Genomic DNA, 13,600 nt, shown 5'->3' with positions numbered 1-13,600 from the left:
CGGTTAAGCATCTGACTTGATTTTAGCTCAGGTCATGATCTGGTGGTTCAGGAGTTCAAGCTCTGCACTGGGCTCTGTACTGACAGTGCAGAGCCTGTTTGGGATTCTCTCCCTGCCACCCCATTCGTGCTTTCTCTCTCTCTCTCTCAAAATAAATTTTTTATTTTATTTAATTATTTACAGAGAGAGAGAGCACGCATGAGAGGGGGAAGGGCAGAGAGTGAGGGAGAGAGAGAGTTCCAAGCAGGCTCCAATGTGAGGCTAGATCCCGTGACCATGACATCATGACCTGAGCAGAAATCAAGAGTGGGATGGCTTAGCCAACTGGGCCACCCCAGGCACTCCTAAATAAACTTACAAAATAAATAAATAAAAGGGGGCACCTGAGTGGCTCAGTCGGTTAGATACCCAACTTTGGCTCAGGTCATGATTTCACGGTTCATGAGTGCAAGCCCCACATCGGGCTCTTTGCTGTCAGCACACAGCCCCTTTCAGATCCCTTATCCTCCTCTCTCTCTTTCTCTCTCTCTCTCTCTCTCTCTCTCTCTCTCTGCCCCTTCCCCATGTGCACGTGCACCCATGCTCTCTCTCAAAAATAAACATTAAAAAAAGTTAAACTTAAAAAAAGGAAATACAGGGTGCATCTTATGACAGCCTCTCAGCCATGTAAAAAAAAATATTACCTTTTTTACTATAAAAAATCATAATCATTTACTTCACTGGTAAAAACTTTAAATACAAGAGGGAAAAGTAAGCATAATTAAAGACCTTTGTCTTTTTTTTTTTTTTTTAAAGTTTATTCCTTTATTTTGAGAGGGAGAGAGCATGAACACAAGCACGGGAGGGGCAGAGAGAAAGAGAGGGAGAGAGAATGAATCCCAAGCAGGTTCTGCACTGTCAGCACAGAGCCCAAGGCAGGGCTCAAATTCACGACCTATGAGGTGATAACCCGAGCTGAAATCAAGAGACACTTAGACCGAGCCACCCAGGTGCCCCAAAGACCTTTGCCTTCTTAAAACAAATGAGAAACAGCTTTTTAAAACAGCTCCCCTCCAAAAAAAATTCACATGTAGATTTACCTCTATATTATATTCTGCCCCATCTGTGTTGATTCTTACTGTAATATCATCATCTCCTATGTGGGCTAGAACTCTAGAGTCAGGCTCACCTTAAAAGAAAAAAACATTCCATCATTAAGAAATACTTATATCAAAAACTATGCACCAGTGTCAATACAAATCAACCAAACCCTTCATCAGAGTGGAATCTGCCTAGGGACTGTAGACATCTACACCAAAGAAACACAGGCCCCAGCGAGCAGCAAGGTATTCACACTCCTAAAGAGTAGCCTCAACTCATTTAAAACCTCTTTCCCTCAATCCTCCTATGAGAATTATCTAGAGTGTGTTACAGACAAAACAAAAAACAAAGGTGTAGATGCTCTTCTGGAATAACTTTACCTACTTTTGGTTAAGAAAGAACTAAGATGAGGCAAAAAGCACGATATGGATTATACAGGGCTTGAACTGCACTATTTGCAGATTTTAATGCCATTTCTTTTTTCTGCAAAGGAAGTTTCAGAAGTAAACCACAATTGCTTGTTTGATGTAGGTCTTAAAAAAATACTTAACAGGATCGTAAAGCCAATTATTTTATCTTTTAGCTTCCCTGTTTGAAATCTCGTAAGGGAAGCCTACAATCCTTTCCTAGAATCAGGAGGTTAAATTCTTATCACTTGAGAGGAAATTCATTTTAATCATTTAAACAGACAGTATACGTGCTGGATAATACCCATTTATTCCTGTCTGAATGTTCCCGCTTTCAAACTTATATGCCTCAAATAAAACAAAGAATGGCACTTCTCTGACATCCCCTCTTCCCCCCACCAAAAAAGAACAGGCAGTCAAACGAGATCCAGACACCCGACACCCGGGACACAAGGGCAAACAAGCAAGCTCCGTACTAACCGACCACGTGTCCAGTAAAGAAGTCCTGCCACTTGACGGCATACTCGCTTTCGTCTTTACCATCTACCACCACGACTTTGAAATTCTGGGAAAAGCGTTCAGTACTTGACGTCAGGTATAATTTAAAATGCCTAAGGAAAGATTGCGTCCATATTTTACTCAAAGCACATAAAAGTTTCGCACAAAATTTTACTCTAAGAACATGAAATTGAAGTTTCTTTAAAAAGCTGACAAGAGAGTTGACATTAATAAACGACTATGCAAGTTACAACTACTATTTTACTAGGTACTTAGTGTTATATCCCCGATAAAGACGAACAGACTGATTTCTTTAACTGTAAGAATTTGGCAAACAGGGGGCACCTGGGTGGCTCAGTCGGTTAAGCATCCGACTTCGGCTCAGGTCACGAACCCATGGTTTGTGGGTTCAAGCCCTGTGTCAGGCTCTGTGCTAACAACTCAGAGCCTGGAGCCTGCTTTGGATTCTGTGTCTCCCTCTCTCTCTGCCCCTCCTCTGCTCGCCCTCTGTCTGTGTCTGTCTCTCTCTCTCTCTAAAAAAATAAAAGCATTAAAAAAAAAAAAAAAAAAAAGAATTTGGCCAAGAAAAAAAAAAAAACCAGAATTGCGGGGAAAAAGGATTCAAAGAATTTATGCATTCATCTTTTCTGGAGACTGTGAAGAGTAAGGAAACACATGGAGCACCTGGGTGGCTCAGTCGGTTAAGTGTCCAACTTCAGCTCAGGTCATGATCACATGGCTCATGGGTCCCAGCCGCATGTCGGGCTCTGTGCTGGCAGCTCAGAGCCTGGAGCCTGCTTCGGATTCTGTCTCTCTCTCCCTGCCCCTCCCCTGTTTGTGCTCTGTCTCTCAAAAATAGATAAACACTAAAAACATTTTTTTAATAAGGAAACCCACATCTAGATAATTTAAGTTAAAATCCTGCTTGTCTGAAATATTTATCAGACTGATATTACTAGACACCACTTACTGAATACCTGCTCAGCACTACATGCTTTCTTTCAGCTTAACACAGTAAAAAGTGAGGGTTGGAGGTTCATCAACATACTCAAGGTTACACAGCTAGTAAATGATGAAACTGGAAACTGAACTTGGTTTATTTCAAAACCCCGTACCATCCTGCCTCTAGCAATCAAGCTGGTCTTACTGCTGTGCAAAATTAATAAATGCTACTTTCTATATTTAAAAGCACTCAAGCTTTTTTTTTCTCCTTCTAAAGAGAACCTATCTTGAAAAAAATTAATCCACAATTACTATCAGGAAAATAAATACAAGGTATCCAACACAAACATTAAAATACATACACCAGTTCTTTAGTTGGCTTAATATTCTTTTGTTTTCTACCAGTTTCAGTCCTGACATAAAATCTGGGTGTGGTGAGCAAGAATTTTTCAATTATTCTTTACCCTCTCAGTGTGCCCACGAACACCGAAGATAAAGATGTGATTCATCTCAACCACAGGAACAAATTTTGTCAGGTGTGGGGTTAAAAGCATGAAATGTTAATTCCCTGTGGGTATGCGTAAGTCTGAACTGCCAAAAAGAAGCTAGACTGGGACCGTCTCCATGGTAACACATCTTTTTAACTTTTTGTGCATAACAAAGTAATTTTAGTTTGCTTGTGGTTTTTTTAATGGTCAGAGGGAGAGACAATAGGACATTATTTCAGAAACCCTTGAAACATTTTCTCCTGCTATCCTAAAACATATCTTCCCACACACTCACAGCTACGAACTTTTCCCCGTCAGTTATGCCGAGGACTCTGAAAGGAAAAGCATCCTATTGTAAATGACTTATTTAGTTTGAGAGTCCTCTGGCAGTCTCAATATTACTTTTATTGAATGTTCTTTCCAGAAAAATCACTGGACTCCCACTCTTTGTTTTCGACATTAAAAATCTGCTCTTCTGTAAAGACAAGGACCAAGAAATGGTACCACTGTTTTCTGACATTCCAATCTTCACCTCTGAGCTATAAGAACCTCCGACAGGATAGGTCAGTCGGAATTTAGATTTTGCTTTATCCAACCAAAATTATGTGAAATCACGTACTTAGAGACTTCCTTCAGCAGTTTTGTTTCTCCCAGTTTTAAGGATTTACAGTAACTACAAACTAGTGTCAATCCACCTGAATTAATGGGGGCGCCTGGGTGGCTCAGTCGGTTGAGCATGAGACTTCAGCTCAGGTCATGATCTCGCAGTTCGTGGGTTCGAGCCCCATGTCAGGCTCTGTGCTGACGGCTCAGAGCCTGGAGCCTACTTCAGATTCTGTGTCTCCCTCTCCCTCTACTCCTCCCCAGCTCATGCTCTGTCTCTGTCTCTCAAAAATGAATAAACATTAAAAAAAATTTTTTTTAATCCACCTGAATTAATAGTATTTTCCTATCCTTTTCTGTATAGATAATACGATGACTAATTAAATCTGTCACCACACAGAGTTACAAATTTGTTTTCTTTTGATAAGAACTTCTAAGATCCACTCTCTTAGCAACTTTCATATATACAATATTAATTATAGTCACCATGCTGTGCATTACATCCCCATGACTTATTTATTTTATAACTGGAAGTTTGCACCTTGTAACTATTTTCAATGGTCCATTCAGCTGGATATGGAAGTTCCAATGTCACTTCCATTTCTTTATCAGTTCTAGCCCCCTTCAAGTAACTGGAGATATTTCACTCTTAAGAGGAACAAGGGGTGCCTGGGTGGCTCAGTCGGTTAAGCATCTGACTTCGGCTCAGGTCATGATCTCACTGCTTGTGGGTTTGAGCCCCATGTCTGGCTCTGTGCAGACAACTTGGAGCCTGGAGCCTGGAGCCTGCTTCAGATTCTGTGTCTCTCTCTCTTTCTCTCTCAAATATAAAATAAAGAACATAAAACAAAAAATTAAAAAAAAAAAAAAAAAGAGGAAAAAAATACCTAAATCTTTTTAAGGGTAACATTATCAAAAAGTATTAAAACAGGCACACCTGGGTGACTCAGTCGGTTAAGCCTCCAACTTTGCCTCAAGTCATGATCTCATGGCTCATGAGTTCAAGCCCCACATCAGGCTCTGTGCTGACAGCTCAGAGCCTGGGACCTGCTTCAGATTCTGTGTCTCCCTCTCTCTCTGCTCTGCCCTGCTCTCACCCTGTCTCTCTCTCAAAAAATAAATAAATAAATAAATAAATAAATAAATAAATAAATAAACATTTTTTAAAAAGTATTAAAACAGTATTTTTAACTTTTTCATTGCTTTAGAACAATAGTATTTTTTGATTTATAAAACAGAGGAAATGTAACTTCTAGGCATATTTCAAACAGTTTTTCTTCATAAAATTACTTTTTAATTTTTTTTTTTAACGTTTATTTACTTTTGAGACAGAGAGAGACAGAGCATGAACGGGGGAGGGTCAGAGAGAGAGGGAGACACAGAATCGGAAGCAGGCTCCAGGCTCTGAGCCATCAGCCCAGAGCCCGACGCGGGGCTCGAACTCGCGGACCGCGAGATCGTGACCTGAGCTGAAGTCGGACGCTTAACCGACTGAGCCACCCAGGTGCCCCCATAAAATTACTTTTTAAATCCCCTTACAATTTCTCAGTGCTTCCATGCTTTTCAACTGCTAATAGTTACACACACATCTAATTTTATGATCATGGTTTAAATTACTCTGTCTTTTACTACTATCCAGAAAATCTAATCATTTACCATCACCATCAAGTAATGAGTGACTTCACATTGGTAAGTTCAGCTGTATATAAAGAGATCATTTCAAATACCCTAATTTTTTTTCTTTTAACAACAGAGTGTAACAGAAAGAAGGGGTGTGGGCTTTGGAGTCTGACAAACCTAGTTTAATTAAATCCTGTCTGCACCACTTGCTTCATGCTTGATCTTGGCCTTAACCTCTGAACCTCTGAACCTTCATCTACAAATGAAAATAATACCACCTACCAACTGAATGGTTTCCAGGGTAAAATGAAATCAACTATTTTAATGTAACTGGTCCAAAGTTATCGTTCATTGTTAGATACATTTCCACTTAAACATCTGAGATGGAAACTGTAAAATAAATTACAAATTTCTCTGCTGCCTTACACAGAGATGATAATAGGTAGATATTGTTGAACATTTTCTTAATGAATCAATGGCATCTATGAAGCAGGAAAGAATATGGAAGTCTACGGGACTATTTTCCTCCACAGAAAAGTTTCTATGAGGTACCTCAAACCTAACTTAAAAAAAAACACACACACACAAACAAAAAACCTTAGAAAGCTAAATTTTGAGTTCTTATTTTGCAGTTTTTCCCTTTGCTCCTGTTCATCTCTCACTACTATATCCACTCCTTCACCAAAATCTCCATCAGCACAGCAGAAATAACACAGGCTTATCATCAAATCCTTTATCTTCTACTACTGGCTGAATGACCTTGGGCAAGTTACCCAACCTCTCTGAGTCTCATTTTTTTTTTTTTTTTCCAGAGATTACAAAAATTCCTTTGTGGAGTACGGTAAGAATTAGAGATAATAGACACAAAGGGCCTACTGAAGTGAATGACACAAAATAAGCAACTGATAAACTATAATTATCACCACTCTGCTCAAATTTTCTACAAGTCTGGAAGCTCTATCACCAATATTGCAATATTTTGACATGAACTCTTAAGAGAAAGAAATTATTCAAAAAAATCTAAGGATGATGGCAGTAACTAGGAAAAACAAAATGACATTGTAAAATATATTTGCATAAAATATCAGTTACACATATGATAAATGATAAATATGCTAAGCATGACTCTGATTCAGTAACCAAAAGAATCCAACAGAAAAATGGTAAAAGGATATGAAAAGGTAGACACAAACAAATGACTTAGACGTGAAAAGATGATCAATTTCACAAAAAATGACCATCAAAACAACTATGAGATACCATCCTCCTTCACAGGGACAAAAAGTAAAGGCTGATAAAACCTTACTGGAAATGGGTAAACTCATATACTGCTGCTAGAAGAGTAAACTGGGCTGGGAAGAAATATGGTAATATCAGTAAACAGTTATAGTATATATTTCCTTGACCCATTCTCCTTTCAGGAATGTATCCCATAAAAATACCTAGACAAGGTATTTTCACGAAGATATTTATTACAACATTATTTGCCATAGGAAAAAAAAATCACTTTGGTTAGACATATCTATCTATAGGTTACTAGCCAATAAACAGTTACAATTCTATGCAACAGGAACATTATGCAGTTGTTAAAAATGATACACTTATCTATATCACCTACATGTATATGGATCTGTACGCAAAAAATATGCCTTAAAACCTTTTAGAGGTTTATACAGGAAACCTCTCTGGATCTGGGAAGTTTGATTGAAGAGGAAGTGAAAACTTCTTATACCCTTCATAGTTGGCTTTTTAAACCAAATATATGTATTACTTTTCTTTTTTAAAATATTTGTTTGGGGGAGCGGGGGGAGGTTGAGCATCCAACTTCAGCTCATGTCATTATCTCACAGTTTGTAAGTTCGAGCCCCACGTCGGGCTCCGTGCTGACAGCTGAGGGTCTGGAGCCTGCTTCAGATTCTGTGTCTCCCTCTCTCTCTCTGCCCCTCCCCCACTCGTGCTCTGTCTCTCAAAATTAATAAAAACATTAAAAAATTTTTTTTAAATATTTGATAGGGAAGACCTAACCTATGAATATAGAATGATTCAGTCCATTTATATTCTCTCAGTGTTTGTTTTGATATTAGTAAATCTCCCTAAAAAGATTTTAGAAAAAGGCCTGCAATTATCTATCACTTACATCTACAAAACATAAGAGAAAGTAAAATTACTGCCCAAATAGACCACATCTATCAATTTATGCTACAACTTAACAAGAATCCAATATATGCACAGCACTGAATTCTACATCCAGCTTACCACCAGGCTGTGGGGTCCTGAACAAATCCTTTACCTCTAAACTTTAGCATCTTCATATATAAATAAAAATATTTTACATAGCTGATGGTTCTAAAGTAGCACAAAAAATTTAAGGAATTATAAATCATTCAATCAATCAAAATCCTTTGTTAGAACCCATCCCATAAACATTATTACCATCATTAATACCTCTGGAATACCCATTTGCTTGTTTTTAATAACCATCACTATGAATTTTAGAATAAGCAGTATTAAGAATCATGACCGACTGTAATTATATCGATTACAAATTTTTAAAATGTAACTTCCTAAGACCTCAGTAAACACCTTATTTTTCTCCTTTTGCCAAACTAAGTCCCTCATTTTTCTATTAGTCCCAATATTTTTCTATAAATAGTTCGAATTACCTTTTCAAGGCTGAAAAAGTTAGTAGTGTTTCTAAATGTGTTGAGGCTTGTAGATCCCGTTTTCTTACTGAGTGCTGCTGGATATTGGATAAAGAGAGGATATCGTAGTCTGAGAGTAAAGAATCAAGCTTTTCTGAAATAAAGGTAAAAAGGTTATTAACACCTAAACTTACTAATCAATTGTAATATCACTAAAATGACAAGTTCTGACGACAAACTCTTCCTGACGCATTTTGAAGTGCTAAGCATAACCTATGAAGCATTCTTGCCCCCCTAAATTAATTAATTAAAAGGCAAAAAACACAAGTCTAACCTGAATTTAATCAAAACCTAACTTCCACTTTTTAAGACATAAAGGGATTAGATTGCCAAATTAACTAACAACCTTAGGAAGCAATCAGCCACACCCAGAATGTTAGAATTCCTACAGAACAAATGACCCAATTTCTTCAGGAAATAAATGGCATGGGAAAGAAGGGTGGGGCAGAGACAAAACACAGCAGTCCTCCCTTATCTGAGGCTTCCAGTTCCGAGATTTCAGTTACCCAAGGCCAGCTGTGGTCTGGAAGCAAATGAGCCTCCTGATCTACCGTCAGAAGGTCAATACACAGTAGCCTAACACTAGGTCAAAATGCCTACATCATTCACCTTACTTCCTCTTAACGTGTATGCAGTTTAGTTTAACAGCTCACACTGTCACAAGGGTGAGTTCAGTAAAATAAGACTTTAGGAGGGGTGCCTGACTGGCTCAGTGTAGATCATGCCACTCGAGCTTGCAGTTGTGAGTTAAAGCACCATGCTGAGCATAAAGCTTACTTTAAAAAAAAAAAAAAAAAAGATTTTGGGAGAGACCACATTCGTATAAACTTTTATTACGGTATGTTGTTATAATTGTTCGATTTTATTATTACTGTTAATTCTTACTCTAATTTATAAATGAAACTTTACGATAGGTAAGCACCTACAGGAAAAAACAATGTATCACAGGGCTTGGATAGTACTATCCATGGTTTCACGCATCTACAGGGTGGAGGGAGGGGTGTCTTGGAATGTATCCCCCACAGATGAAGGGAACTACTATAGACAAGAATATGGCAAGCAAGCCAATGTGTGAACCTTTTTTTTTTTCTAAAAGATTTTATTTTTAAGTAATCTCTCCACCCAATATGGTGCTCAAACTCGAAACCCCAAGATCAAGAATCACATGCTCTACCAACCGAGCCAGCCAGGCACCTCGACCTTTTTGGATCCTAGGTCAAACAAACCAATGTGAAAAGATACTTGTGACAATTAGGGAAATCTGAACATGAGTTCACATTCATACTAGCTACTAATAATTTTGATATCTCAAAAAGTATCATGTTACGCAATGAGCTAATTTCTAAATTAAAGGCATTTCTGGCTTGCCAGCTTAGAATTGCTAAGATGAAGGTGACCAACTCAAACTGACCACTGTTAACCAGGGCTATATCAATTCCTTAACAATTCATGTGTAGTACGAAAGAGCAACAAATGTATTAATGGCCTGAACAAACCGAAAGTAAATCTTTTACAGAAAAATTACATATTCCAAATTAAAGAGCAAAAAACAGGTAATATCCCCATCACTGCTGCCCTCAACAGACACAGCAGAATGATCAATCCACTGGACATGAGGAAGTAGAAGTGATATGACCAAACTAATCCCTGAAAAAAAAAACAACCAACGTTAATTATTTTACTAGACTGACTTGGAACCCAAGTAAAGCAAAGATGCACTGCCCCAAAAACAAAACATGCACAAAAACATTTTTATTTGGTATAGAGCAAGAGTAAACACTATAAAGTATATGACACCCATGTAAGTCACTTTTCATCATCAGCTCTGCTGCCTCTTCCAAAATCAGGAGGATTTTTGGAAGACTATTTTGGTGACTGAAGTCTGTAGAAATTGTCTAAAAATATTGGAGCTGATGTTTTCCTTTTCTCTCAACAAATACCACTACAGAAGCAATGGTGTTCAAAATCATTCCACTGGACTTAGAATGTCCTTAAAATATAACACCAGGAGCTTAAAATACAAGTATATTGTTACTGAGGTTAAATATGCCCACAAAACCACTTTGAAAAGAATTGATCCAAAACTCGTCCCTCTTCCCCTAAATATCCTCAGTTGGTTGAGTCACCAATTCATTAATTCCCTCTTATGTGCCAGGCCCTAGTCTAAGTACTGATATCGCATTAAATAAAGCAAAGTCCTTGTCTACTGAAGTACTCATTTTAGTGTGGGAGAGACAGACAATGCACAAAAATGTCAGTACTGTGGACGTTAAAGCAGGATAGCAAAGACAGGCAGTAGGCAGGACCAGTTTAAGAAGAGGGGTCAAAGAAGGAAAGATGCTTCACTGTTACATAATATTTAGGCAAACCTGAAGAAAATAAGAGGTAAGCATGCTGTTATATGATGAAAGTAAATTTTTTTTTTAAGTGGTGCCATGCCCAACATGGAGCTCAAATTCACAACCCTGACATCAAGAGTCACAAGCTCTAACATCTGAACCAGCCAGAGGCCCTGAAAGTAAATTTCATCAAAATCCATTCAAGGCTCTAACTCAAGATAAGATTAAATAAAGTGGCAGCAAAGTTCACATTTTTGGGTACCATTGATTTTCCATCAATAAAATTTCCTTTAAAATTTAATCAACAGAAAAGCTGTTTCAAAAGGCATCACTTTTATGCCAATGGATGGTTGTTGATTTGGCATTAAGTATAACACTTAGCAGTACCAATGAGAAACCTTCAAGAAGCTAACCATTTATTCAAAAACTTTTTTTACTTTTTTTTTTTTTTTAAGTAGGCTCCACACCCAACGTGGGGCTCAAACTCATGACCCTAAGATTAAGAATCACACGCTCTACCGACTGAACCAGCCAAGTGTCCCTATTCAACAATTTTTGAGTGTGTACTTCCTACAAGACACTTTGCTGGATGTTTTATTACATTATCCACACAACATACCTAGCATAGTATCCCCATTTACAGATGAAGAAACAGACTCAAGGAGAATAATATCACAAGACTAATGCAGCACAGAACCAAGATTTGAACTTGGGCTTGTCTGGCTGAAAACCCCACGCTTCACTGATGTCATATTTGTGAAACTCCTTAAAAATATCCTAGCTCGGGGCGCCTGGGTGGCTCAGTCGGTTAAGCGTCCGACTTCAGCTCAGGTCACGATCTCGCGGTCCGTGAGTTCGAGCCCCGCGTCGGGCTCTGGGCTGATGGCTCAGAGCCTGGAGCCTGCTTCCGGTTCTGTGTCTCCCTCTCTCTCTGCCCCTCCCCCGTTCATGCTCTGTCTCTCTCTGTCTCGAAAATAAATAAACTTAATAAAAAAAAAAAATATCCTAGCTCTTCTTGGACCTTCTACTTCTTGACCTCCTACTTTCTGATGTGTCAACCAAACATGACCTTGCCTCTCTCTGAATTCTGTAGCTCTTTGTTTACAACTCTTTTTTCCAGTACTTCTGTGTTATATTTGTCTTATCTCACGGATTGTAAAACAGCCGAAAGGGAGCTGGGTTTTATTACTCACAGTGTCCTTACTTCACAACACCCAGCATAGAACCTTGCAAAAAACAGCATTGCTGTGTGCACCAATTGCACAAATCCTCAATGCCAAGATGCTGATACAATCCTTTATAGCTCTTCAACTTCCTTGGTACAGGTTGGTACATGAACTCAGTTTCATTCAAGATCATAATCACTCCTACTGGCTGCAAACCTTAACCTCAATACTATAGTGTCATTGTCAATAAGATAGGCCAGTTGTTCTCAAAGTGTGGTCCCTACACCAGCAGCGCCACCTAGGAACTTGTTAGAAAGGCCAGTTTTCAGGCCTCTTCTCAGTCCTACTCAGTCCGAAATCCTGGGGTTGAGGCCCAGCAATCTGTGTTTAACATGCCTTCCAGGTGATGCTGATGCACTCAGGTCTGAGAACCCCTGAACTAGTCTCAAGGAAGTAGCTCAAAGTGAAGACAAAGCTTTAGGCACAAAGACGGTCCTTGTCCAGCCTTCCATTATTTTTAAGAACAAAAATCAGAAACAAGGTACATTAATAAACTGAGAAAAAGAAACATTATAGCACTTCAAAATGACAAAAAAATCTGCAATCATTAAAAACGCTGGGAACAATAGGTTTTTAAGAACATGGGAAATACACTATAAGTAAACAAGATTAAGAAAACAAGGATAAATAAACAAGAGTAGATTAAAAAAAACTATTCATATTGCATGATCTTAACTATGTATAAAAATAGGCCTAGAAAAAAGAAAGAGCACGATAGTAACATCACTGGTTATCTTTAGGTATATTTTCCATAACAAGCACCTTTAAAATGTAGCTTGCCAAAGTACTTGGAAATACCTAAGTAATGTGTTTCAACTGTAATGTGCCATATTATAATTACTAGATATCTCCCACTGGATCCCCTGGCACCACTCCCCTCATCCGACAGAGTAAACGCTCGCCCCTCATCCAACAGAGATCCTGCTCTCAGTACCGCCTGCACCAGCAAGGAGTCTCTCAGATACTTGGCATTCCGCCGTACCTCACCTCCGAAATTCCAAACACACTGGTCATCTCAACTTTCAATTGCTTTTTCAACGGAATTTGAAATAATTCCCAAGAGTTTATCTTTTATCCATATCCAAATCTCGGAATAAACTTAAATAGAATCCATTTAATTATCTTTCTTAGCACTCCACCAAGGCTGCCCAGCACTCTCTACAATGAGGACATCTTCCTTGCTTTCTAAGTCCTTTCAGCAGTCCCGTAAACAACTGAGCTTTTTTCTCAATTTAGCTGGCTACAAACACAAAATTAGAAAACAACAGACACAATTCAAAAGGTCAGACTAGAGTACTACTTTATTTAGGTATTGCCTACCATCCCTCCCTGCTCTTCTCTGCCACATGCTATGGTTTCCCTCACTTGGCCTCTTCTGTCTAGTTGTCCTTACTCTTTCTGTCCTTCCTGCTCTCCCACCCCCACTGCTCCTTTCCTGCATACACAGTCTGCACAGTTTTCCTCCCTCCTACCAGACCCCACCTACTCATTTATTCAACATTTGTTGAAAATATCCCACCTTCCAGGCACTAGGGATATAATAGAAATAGATATATGATAGAATTATAACACTGGAGAGAAGACCACCATACAAAAAAAAATTATAAAGTATGTCAGGTACCCAGGGAGAGGAAGTTGCAAGAAGTCATGGAAGGACAGAGCAGGATGACTCCTGCCTGGCAAGCCAAGGATGCT

The 13,600-nt window shown here is 38.7% G+C and overlaps 1 protein-coding gene across 1 annotated transcript in view; it reads right to left on the bottom strand.

Annotated features, from left to right (window-relative positions):
• ADAM17 (ADAM metallopeptidase domain 17) overlaps positions 1 to 13,600 on the bottom strand; it is a 52,856-nt gene that overhangs the window by 33,934 nt on the left and 5,322 nt on the right. Inside the window, exons 2-4 of the mRNA XM_042982528.1 lie at positions 8,302 to 8,434; positions 1,968 to 2,098; positions 1,080 to 1,168 (exon numbers count right to left, since the gene is read on the bottom strand). Coding sequence (XP_042838462.1) covers positions 1,080 to 1,168; positions 1,968 to 2,098; positions 8,302 to 8,434 — 353 coding nt within the window. The remainder of the gene's footprint in view (positions 1 to 1,079; positions 1,169 to 1,967; positions 2,099 to 8,301; positions 8,435 to 13,600) is intronic.

This window comes from Panthera tigris, chromosome A3, assembly GCF_018350195.1.
Source record: "Panthera tigris isolate Pti1 chromosome A3, P.tigris_Pti1_mat1.1, whole genome shotgun sequence".
Lineage (NCBI taxonomy): Eukaryota > Metazoa > Chordata > Mammalia > Carnivora > Felidae > Panthera > Panthera tigris.
The sequence above is the reverse complement of the archived record's forward strand: the minus strand, read 5'-3'. Positions and strand labels throughout refer to the sequence as shown.